Source organism: Callionymus lyra, chromosome 4, assembly GCF_982586985.1.
Source record: "Callionymus lyra chromosome 4, fCalLyr1.hap1.1, whole genome shotgun sequence".
Classification (NCBI taxonomy): domain Eukaryota; kingdom Metazoa; phylum Chordata; class Actinopteri; order Syngnathiformes; family Callionymidae; genus Callionymus; species Callionymus lyra.
The window spans coordinates 32,168,379-32,196,313 of record NC_141821.1 but is presented as its reverse complement, the minus strand read 5'-3'; the positions used below and the strand labels follow the sequence as shown (position 1 = coordinate 32,196,313).

The 27,935-nt window shown below is 38.6% G+C and overlaps 1 protein-coding gene across 6 annotated transcripts in view; it reads right to left on the bottom strand.

Moving 5' to 3' along the window:
• Positions 1-26,432, bottom strand: part of cacnb2a (calcium channel, voltage-dependent, beta 2a) — a 48,390-nt gene extending 21,958 nt beyond the window's left edge. For 2 of the 6 annotated variants that reach the window (XM_087789839.1, XM_087789841.1), the window contains exons 1-2: positions 26,277-26,432; positions 24,806-24,898 (exon numbers count right to left, since the gene is read on the bottom strand). In XM_087789839.1, the coding sequence (XP_087645965.1) occupies positions 24,806-24,898; positions 26,277-26,357 (174 nt within the window). In that variant the 5' untranslated portion in view covers positions 26,358-26,432. Of the gene's footprint in view, positions 1-4,282; positions 4,639-8,430; positions 8,494-9,669; positions 9,855-12,162; positions 12,229-24,805; positions 24,899-26,276 lie in introns of those variants that run through there. The other 4 variants (XM_087789844.1, XM_087789846.1, XM_087789842.1 and 1 more) reach the window with 4 other exon arrangements.
• Positions 26,433-27,935: the final 1,503 nt, after the last annotated feature.

The window sequence follows — 27,935 nt, the reverse complement described above, 5'->3', positions numbered from 1 at the left end:
GGAGCAATAACCAGTGTTTCAGTTTTGTCCACATTTAGCTGTAGAGTGTTTTCACTCAGCCATTGTTTGATTTCTAGCAAACAATTGACTAAGCTGTTCAGCTTTTGGGGCTCAGTTGGAGAAAAAAAAGAGCAGTAGAGCTGGATGTCATCAGCAAAAATGTGATAAGATACAGTTTAAGATACAGTTTAGAGATTATAAAAAATGTGCCAACAAAACCATGACGCCACACTACGCTATTAAGTAACTAAGACTAGTCTCTACAATAATGTATTTAACTTCTGAGTCTGTTGCTATTTTAAAAGCGATCGACAGCTGTGATTGGTTGGCTGGGCGGCAAAGCATTGTGGGTGCTGTTCAGATCAGCGTTGCTGCGGGCACCTCATATGCAAGGTTGAGTTTGCAAATCTTCCTAAATACTTGTTGTTACCCTAAACAAGTGAAAAGTGAGATGGTCACTTCTTCTTGGACTTTGTAAAACACACAAACTTAAGCTGGACTGAGCATCTGGCATCAGAACATTCACTACATAATCCATCAAATGCAAAGGTCTCATATGCTGGGAGAAAAAGTTGAATGTGGAGCGTGGGGGGCTGGACACAGATGCTGAGGATGAGAAGATCAAGATCACACTGACTGGCCTACGTGACCCGCCTCTGACTATACAAGGATACTTAAAGCAGCATCTATGATACTAACTTTCCTTTCATGCGTCTGCACTGAAACTATACATCCTTACAACTACTTTTCATTTCATTACATCAACTATTGTGACCTAAAAGTGTGGCTATACAAAAAAAAAAATCATTCGATCACCTCTTGAAATTTATCCGAAGTAAAACTCTTATTGTAATGGACAGAACAGATGAGAGAGGAGGGTAAAACCGTGGTTGTTCCAAAACCAAATACTGGGAAAACGTTTGGCTCCTATTGGTGTGTTCTGGCCATAACTCAAGTGACGAGATGACTTAACCAGAAACTGAATCTTCATTGCCAGATATTTTCAACAATAACATAATGCATCAGAATAAAACCAGCAGGTTTGTATTATAAAGTATTAAGTCGGAAAATATGGAATGAAATCCTTAAGATTTAGCCTGTCACCATAGTCAGGAAAGACGTTCAATGAGTATTTCTAAGGCTGTAGCATTACCTGAACGCTCGAAGGACAACGCTCGCTCGTAATGTGCGCTGACCTCATTGATTCATTCAGACAGAGTAGCTTTCCGTGGGACCACCAATGACCTCTGCAGGCAGCTGTGACGTTGTGATCATTATATTAGAACGTAACAAATCACTGTGGCTGCAACCGCAGTGAGCTGTGAGTTAGTCACTGTAGCCTTTAATATCTGAAGCAATCACATGCTTCATGAAGGATCCCTGCGTGAGCCCAAGCTTTTCTTGTCCTCTCTTACTCAACCTTGTCTGTGCATATCTACGGTATAAAGTCAGCTTTACAGCATTTCTGAGGAGATACAACCATGTCTTCTACAAAGTGCACTTAAAATCATGCAGACAATCCTACATTAACTTTCCGGCCACAATCCCACTTTATTGTCACCTTTTCCACCCTCTTGCATTCATTCCCTTCCATCACAACCACTTTCGCCTTCCCTCTCATCGGTTGTCTCCTCTGGGAGTTCTGGCAGTGCTCTGCCTCCATGGCTGAGTCGAGGAAGGAAAAGGACAAGGACATGCCTCACTTTCATTTTCTTCAAATTGATCTTCAGCACACAATGTTAGCTTCATTTTTCTTCTTTCACTTCCATCAATATGGACACAATTTTTTAAATAAACGTATAGGGTAACTTACATTAGAATCTCTTTATTGTTCCTTAAGATATATTACAGGTACAATCTGCATTTTCTCTATTTTTAATCCTTGTGTTATCTCTAGGTCAAGGTGACCCGAAGGTCCAAAAACAAATGGGTTTGTGGTATCCCTTGTGTTATCTCTATGTCAAAGTGAACGACCGCCACCACTGCATATTTATTTATGGAGGGGGTCACCTTGATCCAGAGACAACACAAGGGATTCATCAAGCACATTTGTTTTTAGGCCTTCAGGTCAACTTGACCCCGAGATAATACAAGGGTTATCGATTAAATAAAGAAATGCATATTCAACCATTTAATAAATATCACACTGGGCTCTGTTTATTTTTCATTTAAATGGGGACAAAGAAACTGTTAATCCATGATTTAAGGAAATCAAAATATATTGATTTAAGGTTTTTGTATTTTCTAAACCTTTCCTTGAGGTTTTGCGATGACTGCTCTTTAAAACTAAGAAGTGTTAGAAGGTGACTCTGTTTTTTTTTAGGATTCAATTCAAATACAATAAATCACCTTCAGTAAAACGTTGATACCATGGAACCTTTTTCCATTCAGCAATTTGCAATAAACGTATTAACAGAAATCTAAGCAAATGTTGAGAAAACACGATTCGCATGAAAACATACATAAAAATATTTCCCACCACAACTAAGCCTTCACAAGGACAACAGCTAACAAACAATAGCACTCTCATAAAAAGCTAGCATAGATGACTCCAGGACAGAAGCAAATTATGGGTTAATCCCAAACTTGCAGTAAATGTCGCCTGCACCGGCAACAGTGGGACCGAACATGGTGAGAGCTCTCATTACCAGTGATCCTCTCACAGCCAGAGCCCGTTTATCTCACAGCTCATTCCCTCGGAGGGATCTCTAATAGGATGACGGCTGATGAAGGGGATACTGCGAGGGGAGGGGAGGGCCAATGCTATTTTCTGCCTGCGTCATCAATATTCCGCCTTCCTAGAGTATGAAGTCGCACGTGGATGATGGATGAGATCTGGTGCAGAGAGCAGATCGAGCTGCAAACCTTCTTCGGCGGAGCACGTCACACAACTCTATAAATGGGACGGCCGCAGACGAAGCCTCATTTGTACCGTTTGAACACACAGTAGAGCATGATTGCTGTCAAGTCCAATACTATCAATTAAAATCATTTAGGAGAGATGATGGCCTGCAAAGGACCAGTATGGATGACCACATAGCTTTGGTTATTTCTACGAAAACCTTGATGATCGGTTGAAATTTACCCTTACTAATTTCTGAGAGAGTTTTTGTCAGACCAAACTTATAAGCCATGTTTTGGTTTTCATGGCAGCCATGTAGGGATGCTTCTGCTGCTATAGTAGTAAGTACACAAGTTTAAAGTGTGATTTAACAGCTTCAATTACATGTTGCCTTCTTTCTTTTTGAGTTTCAAACTGTATATCAATATCAGGAAAATCTTTTAATGCAGATATATTTTGGTTGTTCATCAGGTGTTTTTTACTTTAAGCATTCAGCTTCTGTTGATCAATTACATCGCTATATAATGTGAACATTAATATTGATTAATTTTATACAATGTTATGCAAAGGTCAAAAAAAGATTAAGGAATTATCGTTATCTTTGCACAGCCATATTATTAACATGGGATTATTTCAATTTATTCAAACTAAAACAGCAGAAGGTCATACATATTGTGCGAATCACCTGGGAAATCAAAAGCAACTTCGGTCAATGTTCAGAACCTGCAACATAGCTAAATCAATAAGTTTATGGAGTGTACAGGCCAGTAACTTGTAGTTGAGTTACATGCACACATACTACATTGTACCTCTCTCTCCAAAATACATTCATTTGTTGCACAGAACCATTGCAAACTGAAACAAAAGACAGCAACAGAAGATACATTTTCCACCGGTTCACAGGTATGTGGTGCTTTAACACACCGGTAAAGCTAAGATGTGTATCACTTTGCGCTAAAGCCAGTAGGTCTTAGTTAATCAGACTAACTTCTTTGGTAGAAACCGTAACACCGTTAAAAGGGTAAGTAAAGACCATCTTATAAACTGTAGTTTAGTCAGGAATACAGACATGCGGTTTTTACACAGGCCAAGTAAAACATTAAAACAAGAGCCATAAAACAAATGACCCAGAAGTTGGTAATAATTAGGCGGTTTTTAGGAAGACAAAACACAGCAAGAAGTTTCGAGAAGTTTAAATTCACAGACAGATTTGAAAAAAAACAACATATTTACTAAAACCTTAGTGAATGTTAAACAATAATAATTGCTAATTGTCTTAATAGCTTAAGTCAACTTATAAACTTTCATTAGGAACTGCATGATTAGTCACATTTAAATCTGCAGCAATAACCTCCCTGCTTGCTCACTCTTTGTCCAGTTTGAGTTACAAACAGGCTCCAAAAAGTCTGACAAAGTTGAAGCATGATTGCTGAAACTTACCAAATCTGACTCCTCACTGCCAGAGTAAAACATTTCTTTTCGAACAGACTTTGCTGTTCTGTCCGGCTCGTAGCAAATATCCTCAGCTGCTGCCCATCTCCGCCCAGAGTACAGGAACCTCTACCACCCAGATGCCTTCACTTCCACAAATCTCTCCTCCGCCGAGGAGTAGATTTGTCCCTCTTGCCAACTCAAGTCAGACTTGAGGACTTTAACCTTCTCTCTGGCCTACTTTTCTTCCGGAGAGGCAAAGAAAAGCCAATCGTCTTTCCCACGCTGGGAAAACACTCCTTCACTCCACAACCGTCCTCCTGCCCCCAAAAAACAAACCCCCCTACCTCCTTCACCCCTCCCACAGACTCTCTCGCTGCCTCACACACACACACACACACACACACACACACACACACACACACACACACACACACACACACACACACACACACACACACACACACACACACACACACACACCCACACACACACACACACACACACACACACACACACACACACACAGTTAGGAAGTACAATCTCTGGCCAACAGGGTTGAACTAGAAATTCCAGAAAGCACCAAAAGCAGCTGCAGAGGCTTTTCATGTCTGTTGAAGAGTGTGTGATCTCGGAAGTTTACATGTGTTCCACTTTGCCATGAAAGGGGTTCTGAGGCGAGGATTGAATCTCGGCGACTCGTCTCGACACATGTTGTATGAGACAGGAGTTACAGGAAGTCATTATCTTGACAACACAATCCTCCTCATACTCAACCATCTAAAGTCAATGAAACTTGAGCCGGCTTTACCCTATGTTTATATTACAAGTGACACCGTTTACGAACCCTGGCGCCGGCTAGTGAACTCTTTCATTTCTAATATAAAAGTCAGTGAACCAATGGAGTGACATGTGTCCATTAGCAGGCAGCACTGGTGTGATGCAGCTGGTATGCATCTGTATAACACAGCCAAGTGGTTACTGTAACGTTGCACATTCACCTCTGAGACATTCATTCATTTCTTCGTGGTCAGAGGGTTAGTCATGACCTTGATGATAACAACAACAACATATGAGTCAAAGAATGACTGAAGGCCTTCATGGTTTCATTAGAATACTCCAAGAAATAATGATCCTCTCATCCTTCAGTTTTCTTTAGACCAGCATAGACTGGATCAATTCCATGAAAGCAGCTTTAATAAATATGTATTTTGTTTAAGAAATCTATACATTTATAACTTTTTATACAGTACATTATTTTTTGTAACAGAACAGCTTGGAGCAGAAATTTACAAAAGTTGAAGAATTAAACTCAAGATTAGCACAATGTGTAATTTAATCTTTTTTGATAGAATTGATGATATTTTAGATACCCAGCCCTAATTGCATGTGCTAATGTAATTTTAATAATATATAACTTCATGATTATTGTTTTTTTTAAACTTATTTCTTCTTTTAAATGTGTTTTTATAATGTATAAAATGGAAATGTTACAATTTACACACAATTACATTACATTAAACGTCTGTCAAAAAGCTAAATTTAAGGGTAGGGAAATAAATGAAGATGTTAACAGACCATTTCCAAGGTCATAAATGCATGATATTAGGCAAAAAATACCTTAGTAAATAAAGATACAATTTTATTCTAGCAAAAAGGTACAGCTTTTATGTATTTTCTATAGTCTGTATAAAAGAATGATTGTCATTATCAGTAAAAGGAAAACTTCTATCTCTAAAGACCACTATGGCAGCAGGTAGGACAACAGAGCAATAAATGCACACGTCCGGTACTACAACCTGACAGCATCACTCATCCCTTTAAAGCCCAGATTTGTATTTTTTCAGAGCGAGAAAATGTTTTCTGGACAGACCATCCTAAATCCTAGATTATATTGTGTTTCATCTGAGTTAACCCGTATCTGAGGATTATAGTCTTGTTCGTGTGCGTGGCACGTGAGGAACTGTAGTAACACTACCTCCGTAGAACACACTTTGCGATGGATGTAAAGGTACTACTGGTTACCTTCAATTTCAATATTCACTGTTTGTTCTTGCTACATTTATTTAGTCGCAAATCACTTTATTTCTCTCATCATCTCTTTATCTGCAACATACAGACACAACTGATGAGAAATGGGAGCCTCTTTATTTCTAATGAAAATGGATAATGGCTTATTGAAAAAAAATACACAATCTTGCTTAACACGTTTTTGATGTTTAAACAGTCAAAGAAATGGTTATTTTTAAGTAATTCAATTGTTGGTTTTGATAAGAACAACTTAAAACAATGGTTCTTCCAATCATACCCTTTTTTTTTGCTTCTCGTTGGTTTCACCGTCTTCATGAATTAAAAGTGAATGAAGCTGAAAGTCAGACTCTAATTAAAGTTCAAGCCCTGGGGAACGAAGCTCTTCCTGCTGAGCCTGATGACTCTCGACTCAGAAGTGAGAGCTGGTGTCTGTGCCCCGATAATATCATTCTATGATTAACAATTTGCATGTATTTATCGTCTCACAAAGCATAAGTGACAAAGTATCCAACATTTTATTATTTATCTACTCAAATGATACTACTTAGAATCAACCATGACATTATAAGCAGCTTCAAAGCTCAACATTTAGACTTAAATACCAAACAAAATCAACTGTTTTCAATTTTATGAATGATATTAAACTTGCATCTATTTTGAGAGGAACGCCTTTCTTATTTAATTGGAATGCCCCGGTTACCTAACAAAATAGTTGAGTAAATAAAAGGTAACAGAACAGAATCCTTCCGTGCCAAATGAGAATCAGTGATTTAATGGTCTGCTATTGTCTTATACCAGATTGAACTGGTACAGGTAGTGGCAGGCTACAAATAAACTACTAATTCACATAGGTAAAAATATACAAAGAAATACTAGAATGCATCTTATTCGTATGCATGTGTTCTAAAAAATATACAACATACTTTTCCAATGCACTTCTAATGTAATTCCAATATCCACATTGCTGTTTGAATGACAATGGTTTGTCCTGTGAAACTGAAGTAAAAAGGTGTGAATAGAAAAAAATATACATATACAACTTGATTTTTGGTAATACTAAGAAGTTTACTCTTTTCTAATACTACAGCTATGTGACTTACTTCATTGCCAACAATATGCTGCAAATGGGCAGCAGGTCTGAATGTGTCCAGATTAGAGACATCGATTTGTAGAGCGAGTGCCTGTGGTGCCTCTGGCTTATCGATTGGAAAACATGTGCAGTGACGTCAGCAGCCATTCACACTGACAGGTCAGCCAGCGCTGCTAACAAAACCAGCACTTAGTAATTGGTACCGCAAGAGGAAATCAATTAAACTTCCCCACGTGTCAACAATTGTTGCTTTCAGGATCAAGACATGGCTAAAAGGTCACCTTGTTCCACTACAAAGGGCTACAATTTAAACAGAGTTCCACCGGACTATTAATCCAGATTCACAGTCAGTTATACAAAGTCAGAAGATGTTTTTCACATAATTTGTAAACCATTGGAATTGGTTCTGACACCGGACAATGCAAGTTAAACAGAAAAACTATTAAATAGAAAGTTGATAACCTTGCAAAAGTATAATATTTGTTTTGGTCCATCCAACATTGAAAAATATTAGCCAGCTCTGTCAGTAACAAATGTATACTTTTAAATAAAAGGACAAACACAGTGGGAAAAAGTTTCAGTATATCACTAAACGCACAAGAGCATTTACATGAGCACACGCCACAGTTAAGATAAGTGCCCTTAAACTTCTTCCGCTATATCAAACATGCAACAATTCATAATCGAATGGATTATATAATCGGTGTATCTGAATGTACATAATTAGTTTAAATATTTAAGACAACGTTAGATGGACCATTTTTAAAAATTGGAAATGAAAAATCTTCTTTTTAAGAGGATGAAAAAACCTACCTCACCAAGCTAGAACACATTGAAGGTGACTATCTGCCCCATAAGCCCAAGGAACATTTAAAAGAGGTAAGAAGTGTTAGATAAGAGCCAGCTGTTCACTGCATGACACCAAAGGGCATTTTGTCAGTTAGTCACCAAAGAGAAACAGGAAACATTCATTGAAACATATTTTAAGAAATACTGTTAATCAGATAAAAATCTTAAAATGTATACTATTGCTCACCCCTCCATTGATGTAAAGAGCTTGTGGAGAGAATTTGTCCAGCAGTCCCATGGGAATAAAGATCATGATTTCGGGGTTAACGCACAACTCACACTTCAGCCGAAGCGCTGAAGTGCACAACAGTGGGTTGGTAGTGTGTGTGTGGTGGCTGATAACTCACTGGCTTCACGCGTTGTGGGCACGTCAACCCCCTCGACTGTCCCACACAGACCGAGAAGATAAACCTCTCAGTCCACAAATAGTGACCAAAACAGTCAATCACAGGGATACACACAGTAAGTCTCTCATCATGACCATGTTTTTAGGGTTATTACTTTATAAAGATCTCCCCCGTCTGAAATCTTGGCGAACGAGAGGTTACGAGAGCGGAGACCATTATGACGTAATAATGGCTTCACTACTCCTTCAGCCAGATGTAATCACAGCCTGCTTTGTTTATACAATGAGTCCCTTGCAGGTGGATTGATGACACGCGGTGACAAACTCTGATTTTTGACCAATTACATCAGAGTGGGTGTGGTTATGGTAAACAAGATGTCATCCTTTAATTTAGTCCATCTCTTTTAGCTGAACATGATTATATCTTAAGTCCTCCTAGAAGTTTATGTTGAGGACTCCAACACTTGGGGGAAAAGACAGCTCTACATGTCTCTGTCAAAGCAGCACATTGTATATAATTTGATTTGGTTGCATGAATAACTATACAACATACAGAAAACAGAAACAGAAAATAAACAAACAATCTGTATGACTCAAATTTTAGCGAGAAATTGATGGTACTATTTGTAAACCCATGTAAAATGTAACGCTAAATCATTGAAAATCAACTTTATTTCCCATCAAGATGTGGGTCGGGTCTAGACAAACAAGAACACCTTCACCATGAAATGAATAACATGAACAACAGCCAAGCTCAGGAACAATGTCTTCCCAGCAGACGTGCTGAAGGATTAGTGAAAGATGAACCAGCCGGCAGATCGTCTTTCACCTCCCGAGCCTTGAAGTCATTCAACCAAATAAAAGTAAATCGAATACATAAAAGAAACCACACTCAGATCTTATTCACAGTGGAAGTGGGTCCAGATGGTGGTAGGCACAAGATAACTGAGTCAAGACTATCATCTTCGACAAGACTTAACTTGTAAAAATGTCCAAAACAAACCACTAAACTGTCTACCACGAGGTGACAAGGAGCAATTAACAAAGAACAATAACAACAGTTTGTCTGTTTTGTTTTACCTTTGGCTTCTTAGGCATGCTCGTCCTCCCACGACACCTGTGAGGCTCGTACTCTCCACTGCCACTGTAATGAATTATTTAAATCCCCAGGTTTTGTTTAGCGGACCATGACCCAAGAGTGCCAGCGACACAGAATAAAAGGGATAAACACTGACTTTCACGCTGCCAGGCAAGTTTCTGTAAAACACAACCACGGCAGGGGGGGTGACATCGGAAGGACTAGAAACTAGATGTGACCATCCTGAAGAGCACTTTCACTGCAAATGTCATGCGACATGTGGAGAGAAGCTGGCGGATCACCCACACTGGCGTGAGAACGTGCTCTCGTAGACACGCAGTGTTTAAGCTGCACAGTTTCGGCATTTTCATGCAGCATAGAAATTAAACTTTCACGTACAACTCTGGCTTGGAAACATCTGTTAACAGCTACATGACAACATTTAAAACATTTTTCTTTCCCCGTGGTTAGTCTAATGTAGCAGTTACGACACTATTCACTGTCACAGACCATGTGACCTCCTGCAGCTTTACGTCCAGACAGTCAGTAGCCGCTCCATCTGGACCTTAATCTGTACGCTGATGATGACCACATCTCTGATTATAATATTCAACTCTTGGCCATTTGGTTTATTGGATTCTCAATAACATACCTGGTTCACAACCTGAGATGTAGCATGAAAAAGAGACATATATGAGACTCGGATTCATCCGACCAAGGATTGGACAGGGTAGAAATGCAACAGGGATCAAAGCCAAAAAAGAAAATACCGGATCTGGTATGTGTAACAGAAACGTGAGGCTGGATCAATCTATTAGCCTGAAAACTTTGTCTGGTAAAAACCCACTCCAAATACAACACTTATTCACAGCCATTACTGACTGTAAATGAGTGTTTATACTAATTCACTATATTTAATAAAACATTTGTTGTTTTCTGTATTAACAGGGATAAACATAAAACATTATTTTGACAACTTATAGCACCAAATTAATTCAAACTTAGACTAACTAGAAAATATATCATCTAATTGAAATAAGCAACGTCTTCTTAAGGAGAATTATCGGTTGCTATTAAAAAGCTTATAATACTCTACTCTATAAGTATTTTAAACACGAGATATTCTCCATCTCTGCATGCACATCAGGTTCAGGGTGAGGATGGCGGCAGCAGCATGACATATGTGCCATATGGCCAGTTTAAGGAGAAGTGGAGCAGCTTTTCCCTCCGGAGGAAATCAGACTATTTATGAACTTGTGCCCGTGTAGAATCTAAAAGTTGGTGAACATTGGTTCTTGTTTAAGGGGATTTGTCCATGAAACATGTTTGTATATATTAGACACCTTTAAATTGATCTATTGTTTGTACAAATACAATGCAAACACATCCATCTAAAAATAAGTACACAGGTGAAATCATTATTTAACTTTCTTTACTCGGTTTTAATTTAAATCATTTCTGAAATTCAAATATAACTGTTAGACCACTTTTGTAAAAAATTGAGGCACTGGGGCCAAAAATCTTGACCCTTGCAATGTGTTTGAATGAGACTTTAAGCAGGTGCTGAGATACTGAGAAATACTGCTTCAAATAATCGTGGCGAGGCTTCAATACAAGATTTTCTTTACAGCCAAACACCACGAAGGGAATTTGGATGTTTTAAGTGTGTCTTTTGGACGAAGATGACGAAGACGAAAATGTAGCTCCAGCTGTTACATTAAAATGAAGATACATTTTTGTCTATAACTCTTAAAAGGAACGGAATACTCTGAAAATAATCACAACCTTTGGGTAAAATGAGGGTGAGGAGAAAATTAGAAATTTGAATGTTGGTTGAACAATCACTTTAGCAGAGTAAAGATAGGATACCCTCCACAAAGTGATGATTTTATAGCAGCGTAATGAATGAGCATATAAAGGATGGACCTGCCATTGGCAAAAGGTTAAAAGTAGAATATTTTGCACACAGTTTACCTAATAAAGCACTATGCAGGGTAGAAAAAATAACTAAATAAATGGGAGGCAGACTCGTAGTAAAAGTCCAACTCCACCCTTCCCCAGCCCCCACCCACAGCTGGGAAGTAGCTGATTTCATCCTCGCAAAGCCACTGTCACGCTAATCTCCCTTGATCCGCCAGCACTGGCAAAGAGTCAGATGTCAAACTCATACAAACCTCACAGTGAACACTGATAGGTCGCTTGATATATTGCTGTTGACATATAGCGTCGTCTTGTGTCTTTCATGCGTCAAAATATTTTCATCTGATTTTACAAATAATTTGGAGCTACAAGAGGAAATAAAGTAGTTTGTTGTTATATAAAAGAAAAAACCACTAAGCCCTGATTAGGATATTCCACCAAACAAGAAAAGTGAAAATTTGAAAAAAAGGAAATACTGCCATCGTCCTCTATGATCTGACAAAAGAGGTGATGTCACCATCAGGGTTACGTCAGCTCTGATGAGTTGTTAGCAAAGTTTGAGGCACAACACTTACCCACGAGACATTTTTGTTCTTGGTGTGTTTCATGGTAGCGACAGTGGACAGGCAACATCCATAGAGACAGAGAGTGAGGAGCCCCCCTCCTCAGTAGGTCTCAACCCTCAGCAGGTCTTGGTGAGTTTAGAAAGGATGTCCAAAGTGTTGCCCTGTAGCAAGTCATAAGCTTGACAGCCCAATCAGCCAGTTCATCTGCCAAGTCCAGCATCGGAAGAAGAGTCTGGTCAGACTTAGGAAGAAGTTCTGACAGTGGTCCAAAGTCAAGAAATGTCAGGAGCAATATCCATCCCAGCGCCAGAGTTTTCCTCCCGACAGGACTCAGTGACCTGATGGACTGATTATGTATTCATGCGTGAGTATGAATATGAAACATCACAGCAGGTTTAACCCCGCCTTGCTGAGCCTCTGCCCGCGCCCAATCATGCAGCAGATCTTTGTGGCCGGGTCCCGAGGGTGAGCTTATAGAAGCGTTGGGATGATTCCCAGGAGGAGAAAGGATCTTCACTAAAACAGCAGGTCAGGTCTCACTCTGAATCTACCAACAAGCCGCAGCCTGAAGAGAATTGAACGCCTCACTTTCCTGACAAGTTCTGTTTCTATGTCCATCTCTGTGGGGACGTGTCCTCTTGCCGGGTTAGTAACGGTCGTTATGGCACCTCTCTGTACCGAGACACACTTCCTCTCTCTGCCACCACCTCTCCGCACTCTGTTTACACCAGTCCGTTTGGATTACACGCAAGTGATCTAAAAGTTGTTTTGCAGCAACCTTTGTTAATTTTAGTGGCTGCGCTCAAACAGAATTGGGCCAAAGATCCAGAGTTCAGCATCTGGTAGGGTATGACTCAAGTCAAAGAAAACAAAAACACACAAAATTGCCAGCGCATTTACTCATCTTGAAAACAAGCTACGTATGAATATGTCAGTTGGATCTGACATTTTGTCGTTCAATAAAGCATGTAAAGGTTATGAACAAAAGATTTATTTTATGTGGGCACTTCCTTATGTTTTTTTTACGATACTACTGGTTTATATATGCGCTTATATACACCTTTTTGATCCAGAATGAGTTATTTCTGCCCTGTTATGATCCAACTTTTATGTGTGTTGCTTGAATTAATTGCGTACTTCCATACGGGCCAGACGCCCTCCTCCGGAGAACTCGGTTGTCTTCCTCCCTTTAGCTGCCAATTAGCCTGCAAGAACATCTGCTTCAGCTTTAAGTGATTCTCTGTTCAAGCTTTCGAGTCCTGCCACTTCACGACGCCTGCACACTATTGTGGCACCATCACGACATGAACTCATTTTCCGGCAGATTTGGAGCCACTAATGTGCCATTCATTTTGGTCTTCTGTGAGGTGAAGAAGCAGGTGTTTGGTACACCATCACGAATGCGTCACTTGTATTGTGTTCAAGTCTTTGCAGAGGTGTGAAATGAAGGCAGTCAAGAGTTGTATTAAATGAGGCTTTAATGAAAAGCATCAGTTAAGTTAACAGTGTGTGCAGTATTTTCTCATCTGCAGCCAAATAAATCAAATTACCAAGTAGATTGTCGGTTTAACAAAATAGAGGAAAGCACTTATAGAGCAGCTGCATTCAACCCGGAGCATAATGATGTGTTGAGGGAGGGAACAGACTTACAGTCTGCAGAATGAACAAATTACTTCATGAGCCTGAAGCAGGTGGTAGTAAAACAACTATTGATTCTTCATACAAATGCATCAGAGGCTATTGATGACATAGTTTTAGTTCTCTATATTATATATTTGACCCCGTTTTAGATGTTTGTTAACTGGCCAATGTCAGAAATATATAGTAAGAAACGCACATAGTATGAAATCAAATGCATTGAAATACTCCCATGATTCAATAATGTTCCTGTCTCACTGAAACTTGATGGTTTATAGCACCGTCTTGACCACTGCCCCACCAGTCACTTGAACTCTGCTACATTCCAGAGTCCCTAAAGCTAAACCAACTCCTAGCAGACTGAGAAACTAGAGACTGAAAATGTCACAGTTTTATCTTTGGCTTTGACTGGTTGAAAGGATGAGGCTTGCTTTATAGCTCTTCCGAAATTAAAGACAGACTTACTTTACTTAATTTTGGAAGACCTGGTTCTTCTCATTCAAGATTTACGTCAGGTGGTCTTTTTTTCCAGACTCCAAGTCCAGTTGAATCTGAACTTTATTCAGTCGGAACCATCTGCACAAACATTTTCTGACATCATTGTTTCCAGTCAAGCGATACTCTACATTGGCTCTCTCTGATATAAATCACACTTTCCAGTCTATGATTGAAGTGGAGGATTATGTAAATCCAGTAAAAGTCCACCTAAATCCAAGACATTCCTAAAAGCCTCTGGTGCTAATTAGCCGCTCCATTTCAGGACATTTCCACATTCCCCGGAAAAGTGAAAGTCCAGTGACTGCTGCCAAAGGAACCCTGCACCAGTCTGCTCAGCATTGGCCAGACACTTCCTCTCCGGGCGTGCGTCCCAAAGCCTGGAAAACTGGGAATGCCATATGTACTTTAGCCAGAGATTAGCTCACACAAACACAGATACGCAGTAATTTCTCAGAAAAGTATTGTGTTCACCTGAATTAGTTCTTACGTTAGTTTATGCTTGTACTCACCGGGAACTAGATTGATCTCAACAACTGAATTCTGTGTTCTATATTGAAACAACAGCACCTGGACTTGTCTTTTATATCATCTACTAAAGACTATGTTGATCCTGAGCCATTACTGTACTATCTCTATTGTGTTTCGAAAAATACTTCTCATTCTCGACTCAAAAATGTAATCATCTATAAAGGATTTTTTTTTTTAAAGCTCATTTTATGACACAAACAATTCTGAATCTTCATCTTAATCATCTACATAAAGAGAATAAGAGTCGTGTGGACATTGTTTTCTTAGCCACAAATATTTTGGAACATAAAACACTGGAAAGGTTGGGTTGCCAATGAAAAAAAGATAAGTCACCATAGCAAATGGAAATTAAATGAATGACAGCATACAAATACAATATTTTAACAAAAAATGGGAAAACCAATATATTAATCCAAACAAACACAGTTTCAAATCATACAATATCAATATGTTTTGCCAGGAAAGATTGATGTGAAAAAATAAAGTCAGGTGATCCTTAAGCACGGAAAAACAGTATGTTACAACAACAACAACAAATATTCTTAGTCACAACATCAGGTCAGTTTTAAATGGACTTATAATCAAATATAATGTGAATAGTGTCAAATAGAAGATAATTTTGACGTTCATGTTTTTTTCAGGATCAACCTTCATTAACATTATACAGGCATCAAATTTCCACCAAAAATAATAAATAGGCTGAAATCTAATATAATTTCCTACATTATTCATACAATTTTTTTTCATCTGTATAATAATGCAAAAAAATAAAAATTGTATTTGTAGATGGGCCTCCTGTTATTGATTAAGAGTTTCCATGACAAGAAGTCTGCCTCCTTAGTTCAGTCCCATCCAGCAGGAACGTCATGCTCCACATTCCTTCTTGAACGGAATGATGCCCCGTCTCCATGCAGACGTAAAAATAAAAACGGAGGAACAGGAAGCAGCTTGGCTCTTACCAGGGTTGTTTTTTACAGGGTCTATTTTCTTTTCTAATTGTGGCTGAACACTGTGGCTAGTGTTCGTGTCAGAGAACAGGTCGATGTCATGTGCACCTTACACATGAGGCGTAAGAGAGGGAAACATTGAGTATCAACAGCTGGCTCCGAACAAATCCACTCATCAGTTAAATTAAAGCTTACTGGCTTGTCCTGTGAATGTTGGTCCAGCTGGCTGCAGACACACATTTAATCCATTTAATTAGAATCAGTGGAAGAGTTCATCTTTTCTTTTGCAAGAATTGGGTGGACAATATCTGACCCCTTCTCTACTGAGCATTTTCAGATGGAAACATTTAAGAACATTTATTTTGGATGAATTAAAACATCATTTGATAATTTCGAAAAGAAAAAAAAAATGATATCCGCATTATTCATTTTCTGGTCCAAACAAACACTTTACTTTATGCTGTCTTGACACTGATCATTCACAAATTCACCAAATATCAAATGTCCCTGAAATGTTTCAATAATCATTTGTCTATTTAAAAAAGTTATTTTAAGTAACTCTGTACCCCAATGTTCCACTCCATAGCGCCATTAAATACCTGCCAAGATTTAAGTATTTCACTCTGCTCTAGAAGAGACAGAAACTCACAAGAAACAAAAAGCTCAGAGTGGCCGAGGGCTGGAATTGGGTAGAAATAAACTGACAAGTTTGAATTTGCTAACTATAATGGGTTACACTAACATGGAGAGAACTCCTGCAGAAGACATAAAGGTTCTGATCACTGGACCAGAAACCTGTTGTGTTCACACCAGCACCGGGATGTGGGGGGATTCATTCTTCTATGATACCCTGAAGCATGAACATCTGGAATAAAACATTAGGAAACTTGTTATGTTGCGTCAATAATATGACTTTGCACGGCAGTCAGTGACACCAATACCTCTAGTTGCTGATCTCCATGACTTCAAAGCTGGGCTTGAAAATGTAATTCAAATAATAAATACAGAGGCTGAAGATTTTTTTTTTCTATTTAGAAAGCATTTTAATAAGTTTATGTTTCAGAAACCACTTTTAACTTAAATAATTGTATGAGGATTTGTTGTCTACATGTTTTGTGGGACAAGAAGAACTGAAATAAGAAGTTTACAAGTATAAGGCGGAATTTAAGGAAATAATATATATAATGTTTGAAAAAAAACCTTGACTTAATATTTTTTCACCGCATAACAGGTTTGTTTTTAAAGTTTATACAACGTATGCATTTGAGACGCTTCCTCAGTATCAAATTCAGTTTACCATGGCCATCTAGTGGTCAAATATGAGGAGATTTTTATCTGCAGTGATGAAGGCTGTTCGATGTATGACTGAAGTGGACTGAAAGACCACAAAGTCCACCTCAGATGAATGAAAGGATGCAAGACTGTGTCTTGAACCGTTTAGATCAGATTGTTAACCAGTGTTTGATGAAGTATTGATCTGATTGTTCCGCTACAAGATGTCAGATCCCATTAATTTATCCACCTTATAAATGTCAACACAGCATGCAGCAACAATGTGGACTGACCACAGCATAAAAACCTCTGTGTGAAGCCCAGATTCAACATGAGCTGTTCTGCAGACCAACTATCAGTGTAACGGCATTAATTCTGATAATGCATGAATTCATGAATTGCTGCAGTGGTGTTAGGAGAGATGCGAAGTGGATGTCAAGTTTGAAGTAGTGCAAAAACATCTGCATGCTGCCATCATCAATGAAAGCATGTTTACTCACATAAGGAAGCTGTGCTCTCCGACGATGGCCCAGCCCACAGCACGGCATGAAGGGGACCAGGGCGAGGAGGGACAGACTGCCGTCTCGCAGACCTACAGTCGGGCATCCACTCAGCCTCGGTCCATCCCTGCACTTTCGGCACTAACTGGTGTAATCACCAAGATATGTTTCAAGACAGGGGGCTTTCAGTGATCCCCTACTTCCACATTCCAAACTACAGAAACTGCAAAGCTCTCATCTTCAGCTCTCTCGCTCACCTCAGTGAATCTGCACACTGTTGCAGGGATATTGGGGGAGAACTCTCCCTTCACTCCACCCAGAATGTCAGCGTGTGGACAGATCCTGTGGGCTTCCAAATTCTCTGCAGTAGTGCTGCGCCATGGCAGAGGTACAGTGGCAGGCTGCCACGCTGGTTCAGCTGCTGGTGAATTTACACACCCTCGTCATCACACACAAGTTGTCAGCACAGGGAGGAGCTGGAGTGTCCTTTATTGACCGCTGTCTCTCTCTTCCTTACGGGGAGCCCCGCCTCTTCACCCCATTTCACTCTGTTCAATCTTCTCGCTGCATGTTTTCACCCCTGCATGGTTATTGCTCACATCCCACATTCATGCATCATCCATGTCTAAGGCACGATTTGCCGTCAGAGGTGCAGTGCTGCTGCTCGGAGGAGATTCGATGCAGAGAGAGCCGTCACTGTGATGCACAGTCACTCTGAGCTACTGAAAACATGATTGTCACTCTCGATTGTCCCCTAGTGTCCTTTCTAAGGCACTCAGGTGATTGAGTCTTGACTGACATCGTCGCATTGTACCTGATGAATAGACATAGAATGCTGACTGTGCACTCGCTCTAGCAGATGACACGCTGCAGGACAACTGAGTTTGTCATATTTTTCAGTGTAAAAAACCCCAATTATATATAGAATATTTAGAAATTCAAAATAGAAAGTATATTTACCTTGAACTGGCATTTCACATTTGACAAGTCCTTACTTAAGAGCATGCATATGTTTAAATAAGGATTTGACATCACAATAAGTGACAATACTTTGCGTTTCTGTTGACTCATAGATATTGTCAAATGCTTTTAATTTGAACAAAAAAGACACAAATAAAAAAATATTAAATCTGCAGTTTACCTCCATCTAGATTTATTTTATCACGACTGTGACTGACCGAATTTATATTTGTAGAGCGCTTTTCCAGACCAGAGTCACAAAGCACTTAAACAATCAAAACAATACTCAATAAAATATATGCTTAAAAGGTAAAGACAACACTGAGACAAATACAGGGGTCTCAGAAAATCAAGGAAAAGCCTGAACAAATAAAAACGTCTTAAGATGTTTCTTGAAGGAGTCAGTAGAGTCCATCAAACACAAAGGGAGAGGACAATCGTTCCAAAGCTTAGGAGCAACAGCCTGGAAGGATTTTTCTCCTCTGGTCCGGAACCATGTACGTGGAACCATGAGTAGATTCTGATCCACAGACCTAAGAGCCCGAACCGAGTGTGTAAGGCTGGATCAGATCAGTGATGTAAGGAGGAGCTTGACCATGAATAGTTATGAAGTAAGAACCAGAATTTTAAAGTTGATCCTGAAACTGGCAGCCAGTGTGAAACCACAATATAGGCAATTTAGTACAAGCTCCAACATAGCCTTGCATAGAAAAACAAAACTGGTAAAAATGATGTATTCCAGAAGAAAACAGTATGTATCAAAAAAAATTAAGCTAAGTAATTTACCTTGTTTAACCAAAATACAGTATATCTAAGTAAAATGGCTATTATTAGATAAACTACAACATGCAATTGCTGTTTTAGTCCACTAGATGGAAGACTAGTGGTGCTGAGACGACTGACTTTCTTTTACAACTGATATGCTGGTTTATTACCTAGACTAATTAAACTACATTCACAGCTTGTTCCAAAAGTAGTTGGGATATATACTACTATCAATATTATATATCATCAGGTTTTCCTAAAAACAGTAAGGAGGCCCGACATCATGTCACCGATCTACAGCATGTAATGGTCAGTGCATGGTCAGATCTGATAAATATCCAATCAAGGGTTTATGGCGTCACCCCTCCTCATTAGCTGGACTTCAGAACTCATTCAGAGAGTGGTCCGCAATCAGGGAGCGCATGAGACACCGTTTCCTGCCCTTGTCTGTCTTTCATCAGCGCTTGTTTTTGAGCAGCAGGAGCAGGACAATCCAAGAGGTACTCCGGTGTTTAGCAGCAGCCGACGAAAGGAATCTGAGCGTGAGTGGGTCTGGTTCTCACACTTATATAAGGAGACGAAGGTTATTGTCAAATCATTCTTTGAGGAAACTAGTCAAAGCAAAACTCATGACATAACAGGACAAAGTGCACCTTCCACCTCCATAAATTTCAAAGAAAGTCTTGGACATGTCACAAACTTGAAGAACTTGAAGATGGATGAAATTGTAACTACGCTTTGAACGTGATTTTTTTTTTTTTTAAGACTTCTATATTCCACTGAGTAACACAGTAACATTTATTCGCACTTGTTATCAACATGCATCTTGACCAACAATACCTGTGCTATTTTATTTCATTATTTTATCCTCAACTGGCACCACAAAAAATCCCTTGTTGTGTTTATAACACTGGCAATAAAAGTTTCTGACTCCGATATTTAGATCAAATTCTTCCCTTCCCAGAACCTGTAAAAACCTTTTATCCTGTAGTTATAATTCAAGACAATTCAAGCTCAATTCTGAAGCATTACCAGATGAAGAGCACCTTATAAGGACTGTTCATGAAAACAGTAACATAAGATTATTTTCAGATTGACACCACACAACATGGCAATACACAAACATAATCTACTCACAGTAGTTCAGGTGGTTTTTATCCAGTCTGGCAACAGTGAGAGGTGTCGAAACACAAGGCTAATATTAATATTGTGAATTAACACCACGTAAACACAACACTGACACTTCAAAAAATGGATTCCACACACAACAATATCGATTTCTCATGTGGCTTGATTAAAAAAGGAACCAACGTTTTTGACAACCATAAAAATTCAATACTCTGGCATAATACTTGACACTCTTGGTCGTGATGAGTCAAATCCTTTTGGGGACACAATGAGGTGGAGTGGTTGAGCAATTCCTCGTTCAAGTGTTTGATGGTGCCGTCTCTCTCAACTGTTTTTAGAAACGTGCTATATAAAGACCGTTTATTATTACTCAGGGTCATGTGGGGCCTTGGATGGTTTCCCAGGATGCATTAGACAGGAGGCAGATAGTCTAAATACAGAGTGTCTACAAAGTGACAAACACATTTACACAGTTACTGACAATATGACCATAATAGTTACATTCTTTGCTGTACAGGAATGGAGGAGCACTTTCTCGGCAGGCCTCAGGATTGGGAAACACATGTGAAGTTTGGATTTTTTTTAATCAAGCTAGGTGGTGTCAGGGGACTGCTGGGCTGAACGATCTTCCTCTCTCACTGTGTTTGATGGATCTACTGATTCCTTCAAGAAACATCTTAATACACTTTTATTTGTGCAGGCTTTTCCTTGTTATTCTGGAACTCCTGTGTTGTTCTGTGTTAACTTGACCTTTTAAGTATATATTTTTTGAGTTTTGTTTTGATTGTTTAAGCGCTTTGTGACCCTGGTCTGGAAAAGCGCTATATAAAAAATAATTACTTACTTATTTACTTACTTAATAACACTCACATACACCTCACTTTCTCTCCCCCCTTACTCTCCTCTGTATCTTGAGTCTATTTACCTGTGTATTATATACATTTGCAATCGGCCTGATCAGTTGTGAAGGAGACTGCCTGCCGGGAGCCTGGTCCTTTCAAGGTTTCTGCCTCCTAGAGGCATTTTTCCCTTGCCACAGTGATGTTGTTATCATAAGCTCTTGGCAGGGAACTAGAGCTGCACTGGTAGCATAGAGCAAGTTTAAACTAACAATGTAAATGATAAACAATGAATTGCACAGATTAAATCTTAGTAAATAATACAAAGATTACTCACTTATAAACATTTAAATGTAGACTGTCCAATATTTAATGAACCACAATAACAACTAAGCTCAAATTTGCTATCTATGAAAAACTGTTGTTGGACAATGGATACCTCACCACAGGATGAACACAATACTATTATACCTTGTGATTGTTATTTTTCTTTCTTATCTGTTTATAACTCATGAAGGTATGCTAATAAAAAATAAATACATTAAAAAAATGAAAAAAATAAAAAAATAATTACTGAAACGTCAATAGCCTGAACCCAGTTTACATACTTTATTTTTTACAGTCTTCTTACTGCATCTTGGTTATGACATACATTAGAAACAAACTGTCCTGTATTGTTACAATGTCTCAATTATATTTAAAAGGATCATAACTGTTGATTGAAGTGTTGAGGTTTGCAAATGTTCATATATATTCAAAGACTATGTAAAAAGCGTTGACGATGCCCTTTCAAAATAGTCTATAAAACCTTTGTGAGACTCATTTACTCCATAATGAACCACATTTAAGAAATGCTAAAAACAACTTGAAATATCAAAGCCTCGTATTCTAGTAAGATGCTCTAATACGACAATATTATTAAATGAACTGGGTTCTTTTGAGCACCTTTGAGCTGGACGTCTCTTTGATGAACGGAGAAAGTTATGTCTGGACTGTAAAAGGAAATGCACACAGAGGCAAAGAGATGATCTAAGGCATGATTGTGATCTCCATTTATATGTGTCTGTGACCTCCATCGGTGAGAACATTTCTTTGCTTGCGCAGCGGACCACCTCCGCACCAACATAAATAAACATCAACCCCGGGTTCAAGTTTCATGACGTGTCCACATCAATTCAGTTCCTGTTGCCTCTCAATGGAGTGGTGAGCTCCATTTGAACAGCGGCTCGCTACTCCCACGGCCGAGCGCCGGGCCGGACCATGGTCCTCCTCCGCACTCCACCTAAGGCACCAGGCCAACGTTTCTCCCACTTTTCTCATTGTCTGCACTCTTAAGCATTTGTCTTCCTGTGAGAGTAACTCCAATGTTTCTAATGCCGACAGAGAAAGCCTATGGAACAAATCATACTTTCTGGAAACAAGATAAATGGAAAAAGGCGAATATATTTAAAATGGTTTGTGAGCTTCGATTGGAAATAGATACTGTATTTAGAGTGCCTTATTCTGATCTTGAATGTTTTATCTTCCATCTTTCGCTTGTTTTGTTTGTCAGTTTGTGATTAGAGAAGGTTTCAATCAACTGGGTCTCTTTATTTCTAAAGCTGGTCAACAAAATAGGCAAATATTAACTGTTATGAACCAATGTCTGTTCTGTTCAACGGTATGTTGCAAATCCCTTGAGTAAAATATCAGAAGATATAAAACTGATGCAACATAGGTCAGATTAACCCTGTAACTTCTTTAAATACACTTGTATACATTATTATTCCAACAAAAGAGTAGACCCTGCAAACTTGGCTATTTCTGGGGCCCCCTTGTGGCAAACATCCCTCGGAGGATATTTCTGTCCTGCATGTTGAGGCCTCAGTGACCCAGAATCCCAACTCTCCTCTGTCTGCTACATGAATGGCTCATATGAATCTTCAGGTCGTGGTGTCGGAGCGTATATATCGTTGTTCTCTCGGGATAATTATCTGCGTGTCTCAGACGACGGGGGAACTCCTCACTCTGGTACTGGACTGTGGGAATGGGAACGGGCTCCCACGGGTGGCTGTAAAACCGGACCCTGTTGCGCTTATTCAGAACTTCTTTGTTGCGACGAGATAAAAGCACGACACAAGCTTTGCTCTGATCTGTTGGCTCCTCTGCTGCCAAACACAAGTCCATTTAGGACTGCTCCAAAAAAGGGAGAAACATTTCAAGCAGGGCGTGCATCCTTTACCCAGCCTGTCTCATCCCATGCAGGTCCTGTGAACAAAGACCAGACTTGGAGAGTGTGTACCTTGCAGTGTCTGCTTTATAACAACGCTACGTTATGGAGGCTCTCACGTGGAGGATGCAGTGCAACTTCTGAAAACGCAAACCCACTCGAGTCTCACTGCCCTGCACGACAAATCCCTGTTGGGTGATGACGATGATGATGATGATGAAGGGACTTTGAATTTACTGTCAGGGATTGACACGCACATTCCTGAGTGACGCAACAGCCAGGAAATGATTCCTCACCGATTCTGGTAACTTCTCAGAGCAGTCCATCAAAGGGTTTGAAGCCAAAGACAATATTTATTAACTTGTCTCAAGACCTATTTATTTATTTGGGAGCCTGAAAAGCCTCACACTGCTGTTGGAGAATGATTTGCGATGAACCTTGGAACATGTGCCAAAGTTAATGGAATTGATAGAACGATGAAATTGAATGTCCTCTCTGATCATGATAGATCATAAGAGAAAGTTGAAGGTGATACCAAATGTCTTGTGCTTTTAAGATTGATCTGTGATAATGAAGGGAAGAGTAAAAATGAATCGTGCCTTTCTCTTCTTTGACATCACATACATGTTCCTCATGAGTCTGACAAGAAGATGGAGAAACAGAGAATGATAGAACAATTGATGGAGACCCGTGTCACTATTACGTCACGACAGCATCAAATACAAATCAAACCAATCAATAGATTGGAATTAAAAACTAAGATGATTCTTTTCAAAATGGAAAAGTACACTGAGAACAGCACAAATCATGAACATGCTTAAAAAAAGACTCAATGAGGTATTAGGATGAACGCGGTAAAACTAAAATGCCAGAAAATAATTGAAACAAAGTTGAAAGAATCCAGTTAAACGATGACATTACATAAAAAGTACCTAAAGCAGGGCTAACACAAGAACCATGCTATGGTACATAGAGGACCTCCACAACTCAGAGCTAAAATCCACTGACATGTGCTAAGTGCAGTCAAAGTTCATACATTCAAGAAAGGTTTTTTGATAAGGAAAAGTTTCCTTAACAACACCTTAACAGCAGTTTCTTTATGAAGTTCAAATGTACCTGAAGTAAGTGTACAAAATATCGATCTACATCAAAGGCTAAATTCAATATTCTAGCAAGGCAAGTAGACATATAAACACTTAAAAACAAATAGCAAATAGTGACATCAAGTTAGTTGTGGAGAAAAAGTATGAGTAAAATATATTTTCTCTAAGTATCTGATGTAAATTAAAATAGACATATGTGTGCCACAGTTTATTTGCCAAAAAAGCAATCATTGAATGCCTCAATAAAACAAGTATAAACACTTACCTGTCGTATTAGACTGTTGGTGGTGGTGTCAGAGGAAGTGCTGCCATCAGAGCCTTTGAACCGGCCTTTCCTACGAGCTCCTCTGCTCTGAGACTATAGAAAATAATCAGTAGTCATAAAGTTCTGAACTTCAAATGAATTAAAGTTAGAGCAAAACTATTAGATGTGAAACTGTTACATCGACAATGATTCAGTTCAATTACATAATTGCAGTGTTGGGTTTGAACTGAGATGTAGTGTCAGGTGTCATGAGGAGAGGACACACATGTGGGTGGTTTCAATATTGCCGGCTGATAAGATGAGGTACAGAGATGTGATGAAAGCTCAAACAGAAACTGTTGCTAATGGCAACAGAGGAAAACATAAAAATGTATTGCATTTATGTTAATGCTTCTTGTATAATACCACAGCAGGATTATAAAGTGCTTCTGCAGATTTAAGTAGTGTAATGGATCTATGTGTGCACACATTTATGTTGTGATTTCCTAACACTTGGATACAAACACTGAATCTACCCTATTTTAAATGTCTATGTTAATAAACTGAATAAAAATAAATCAAATCAAAGAAATCAGGTTTACATAAATTGTCACAGACTAAAATATATGTTAATAATCTGTGTATTTGGACATACTTGGAAGATATTTGGAAAGATTGTAATGATTACAGTGCACACTGTAGATATTCTTCTTTTTTTTTAATCCAACTTGATATTTTTTATGTTTTAATTGAAACTAAATACTTTTTGCTAGAACAAGATTTACAATTTTGAAACAAAGTCAAGCAAGCAAGAAATCTGAGATATTATGTAATAGATATTATTAAGCTTTTTTTTAATATACTTTTTGCAATTGATTATTATGTAACAGAATACATCCCATGATATAAGTATAAAATATAAGACAAAAGAGGTGATTACTGACTTACATACTGAACATAAAAGCAGGTAAATTAAACTGAATTAGGTTAGAAATTTGTGTTGGTTATATTTTGGAACTTCCATTAAATATCATGTGCTCAATAACAAATGTTCCATAAATTAATTGCATTTATTTAAAAAAAACCTTGAACAGAACATGAACCTTGAAATACAACTAATATAATATTTAAATATAATTTAAAATAATATTAAAAATGTGTTAACACAAGGTGCTCAGCATGAAGACTAGAATCTTGGTTGAGTTAAACCTGCTCGTGGAGGTTTAAAAGCAATTCGAGTAAATGGATGTTCAATTAACGCTAGCTTGTTAATAATATTAATAACGCGGAAGAAAAAACAAATAGCACTATTAACAAAACGAATGTATATGATATCAATATTATTAAACAAGTGTTTTAAAGTGCAAAACGTATAACACCTGAAGGTAAAATCCAAACGCAGTTCAATCCAACACGTTGCGTCACGTGACTCCTCACCTGCTAACTTTCTGCTAACTACTCCAGATGCTACTTCATCTCAACACCGACTTACTTGCAACAACGAGTGTTCTAGCGAGTCCATGTGCGCGTCCAGAGGTGCGGCTCTTGTCTCCGGAGAGTTAGTGGAAACCATTACTCCACTTCATGAGAGAGAAGCAATAAAGCTGAGCTCCAAACGCACAGTAGAACAGCTTCAGTCATTGAGGCAGAGAAGCTGCTGCTGCTGCTGCTGCAGGGAAGATAGACTCGAGGAGGAGCTTGATGGAGCACTTTTATGGTTCGGATGTTTATGTTTTCGAGGAAGTTTCGGGCTGTTTCATCACCATCTTCACCAGCATCATCATCATCATCATCATCATCCTCCGTGAACCTTCAGCCCACACTGGCTGAAAGCTCTCCTGGACCAGGCGCTCTCATCCACCGCCAACTCACCTGCCTCCTCACTGCAGGAGGGAAGAGAACCATGTTGTCACGAAGGTGATCACATCAGCACAGGGACCTGGTGTACACAGTCCTCCGCCAAGGATCACACTTTTGAAGAGCGCAGAAGAAATATCTTAAGGATCATTTAATTAATTAATTGACTACCCTTTTATAGGAATGGTTGAGAGAAAAACATTGCAGATTCAGAGAAATATAAATGATTAACTAAATCTCCAGATGAATTTGGGGGGCAAACCCAGTGATGCAGCTGCCCCACTAAGTAGAAGAAATAAGACATTTATTAGTATTCTGAAAAATGCTTTTTGTTATCTTTTGATCAAGGCAACATATTTGATACATTAAAAAAATTGACCTTATTGCAAAGATTATAAAATGATCTTTTATAGCCAAAACTTTGTCAAACTTTTAACCCCTAACTTTTAACTATTTAAGGTTAAAGTTCGTTTCGGACATGAACTTTCAATATGTTTTTCTTTTGTCTAAATAAAATAAAGGAATGCTCTCAATGATTACCCTGCTACACAGTGGTATGGTGGGACGCTCTCTAGTGGCCCATACTGGTATTGCACCTTTAACTTACGTAAGTCTCTTTCCGAAGTTTAAAAACATGTTCAGCTATTAACTACTGAAAATATGTGGACGATAGCAGAACTGCAATAATGTCTCGTTTCTTATGGATACATTATTATATTTTAAAATAGATATAAGAATAATGATAAATATGTCTGTCTTGTTGTTTCCTGTTTCGATTTTAAAAATGGTCGACATTGTTGTGACACTAATCCATTGGAGAAAAACAACACATTTGCTCCAGGGGACGATGATGAGTCACATATTAAAACCCAGATATCTGCTGTAGTCCCTCCAGTCAATGTACTGTGTTAATCATCATCGTTTTGTTTGAAACTTCTTTTCACTGTAGATGCTTAAACAGTGTTTTTGTCTGCAGACAAGAGTATTTCAATTGTTGATTGTTTTTGCAACTGTATTTAATTTTTTTATAATCAAGGAACTTATAAAGACTATCATTTTACGACTATTTTACTATCTGTTTGTATTTCAAGGTTAGCGTCAAGCAGTAGCTTCAATATATCTGCTAATATTTGATATTATTGAACTATAATTGATGTTATTGTGTGCTTTAAATGTAACTAAATGCATTTGTTTCCTGTTCTGTTCATTTGTTTCATTTACAATAATAAAGCACACAGAGTGAACTTCTATCATGTGTCAGTTAAAAGGGTAAAAAGATCAACTCCTTTCTGGA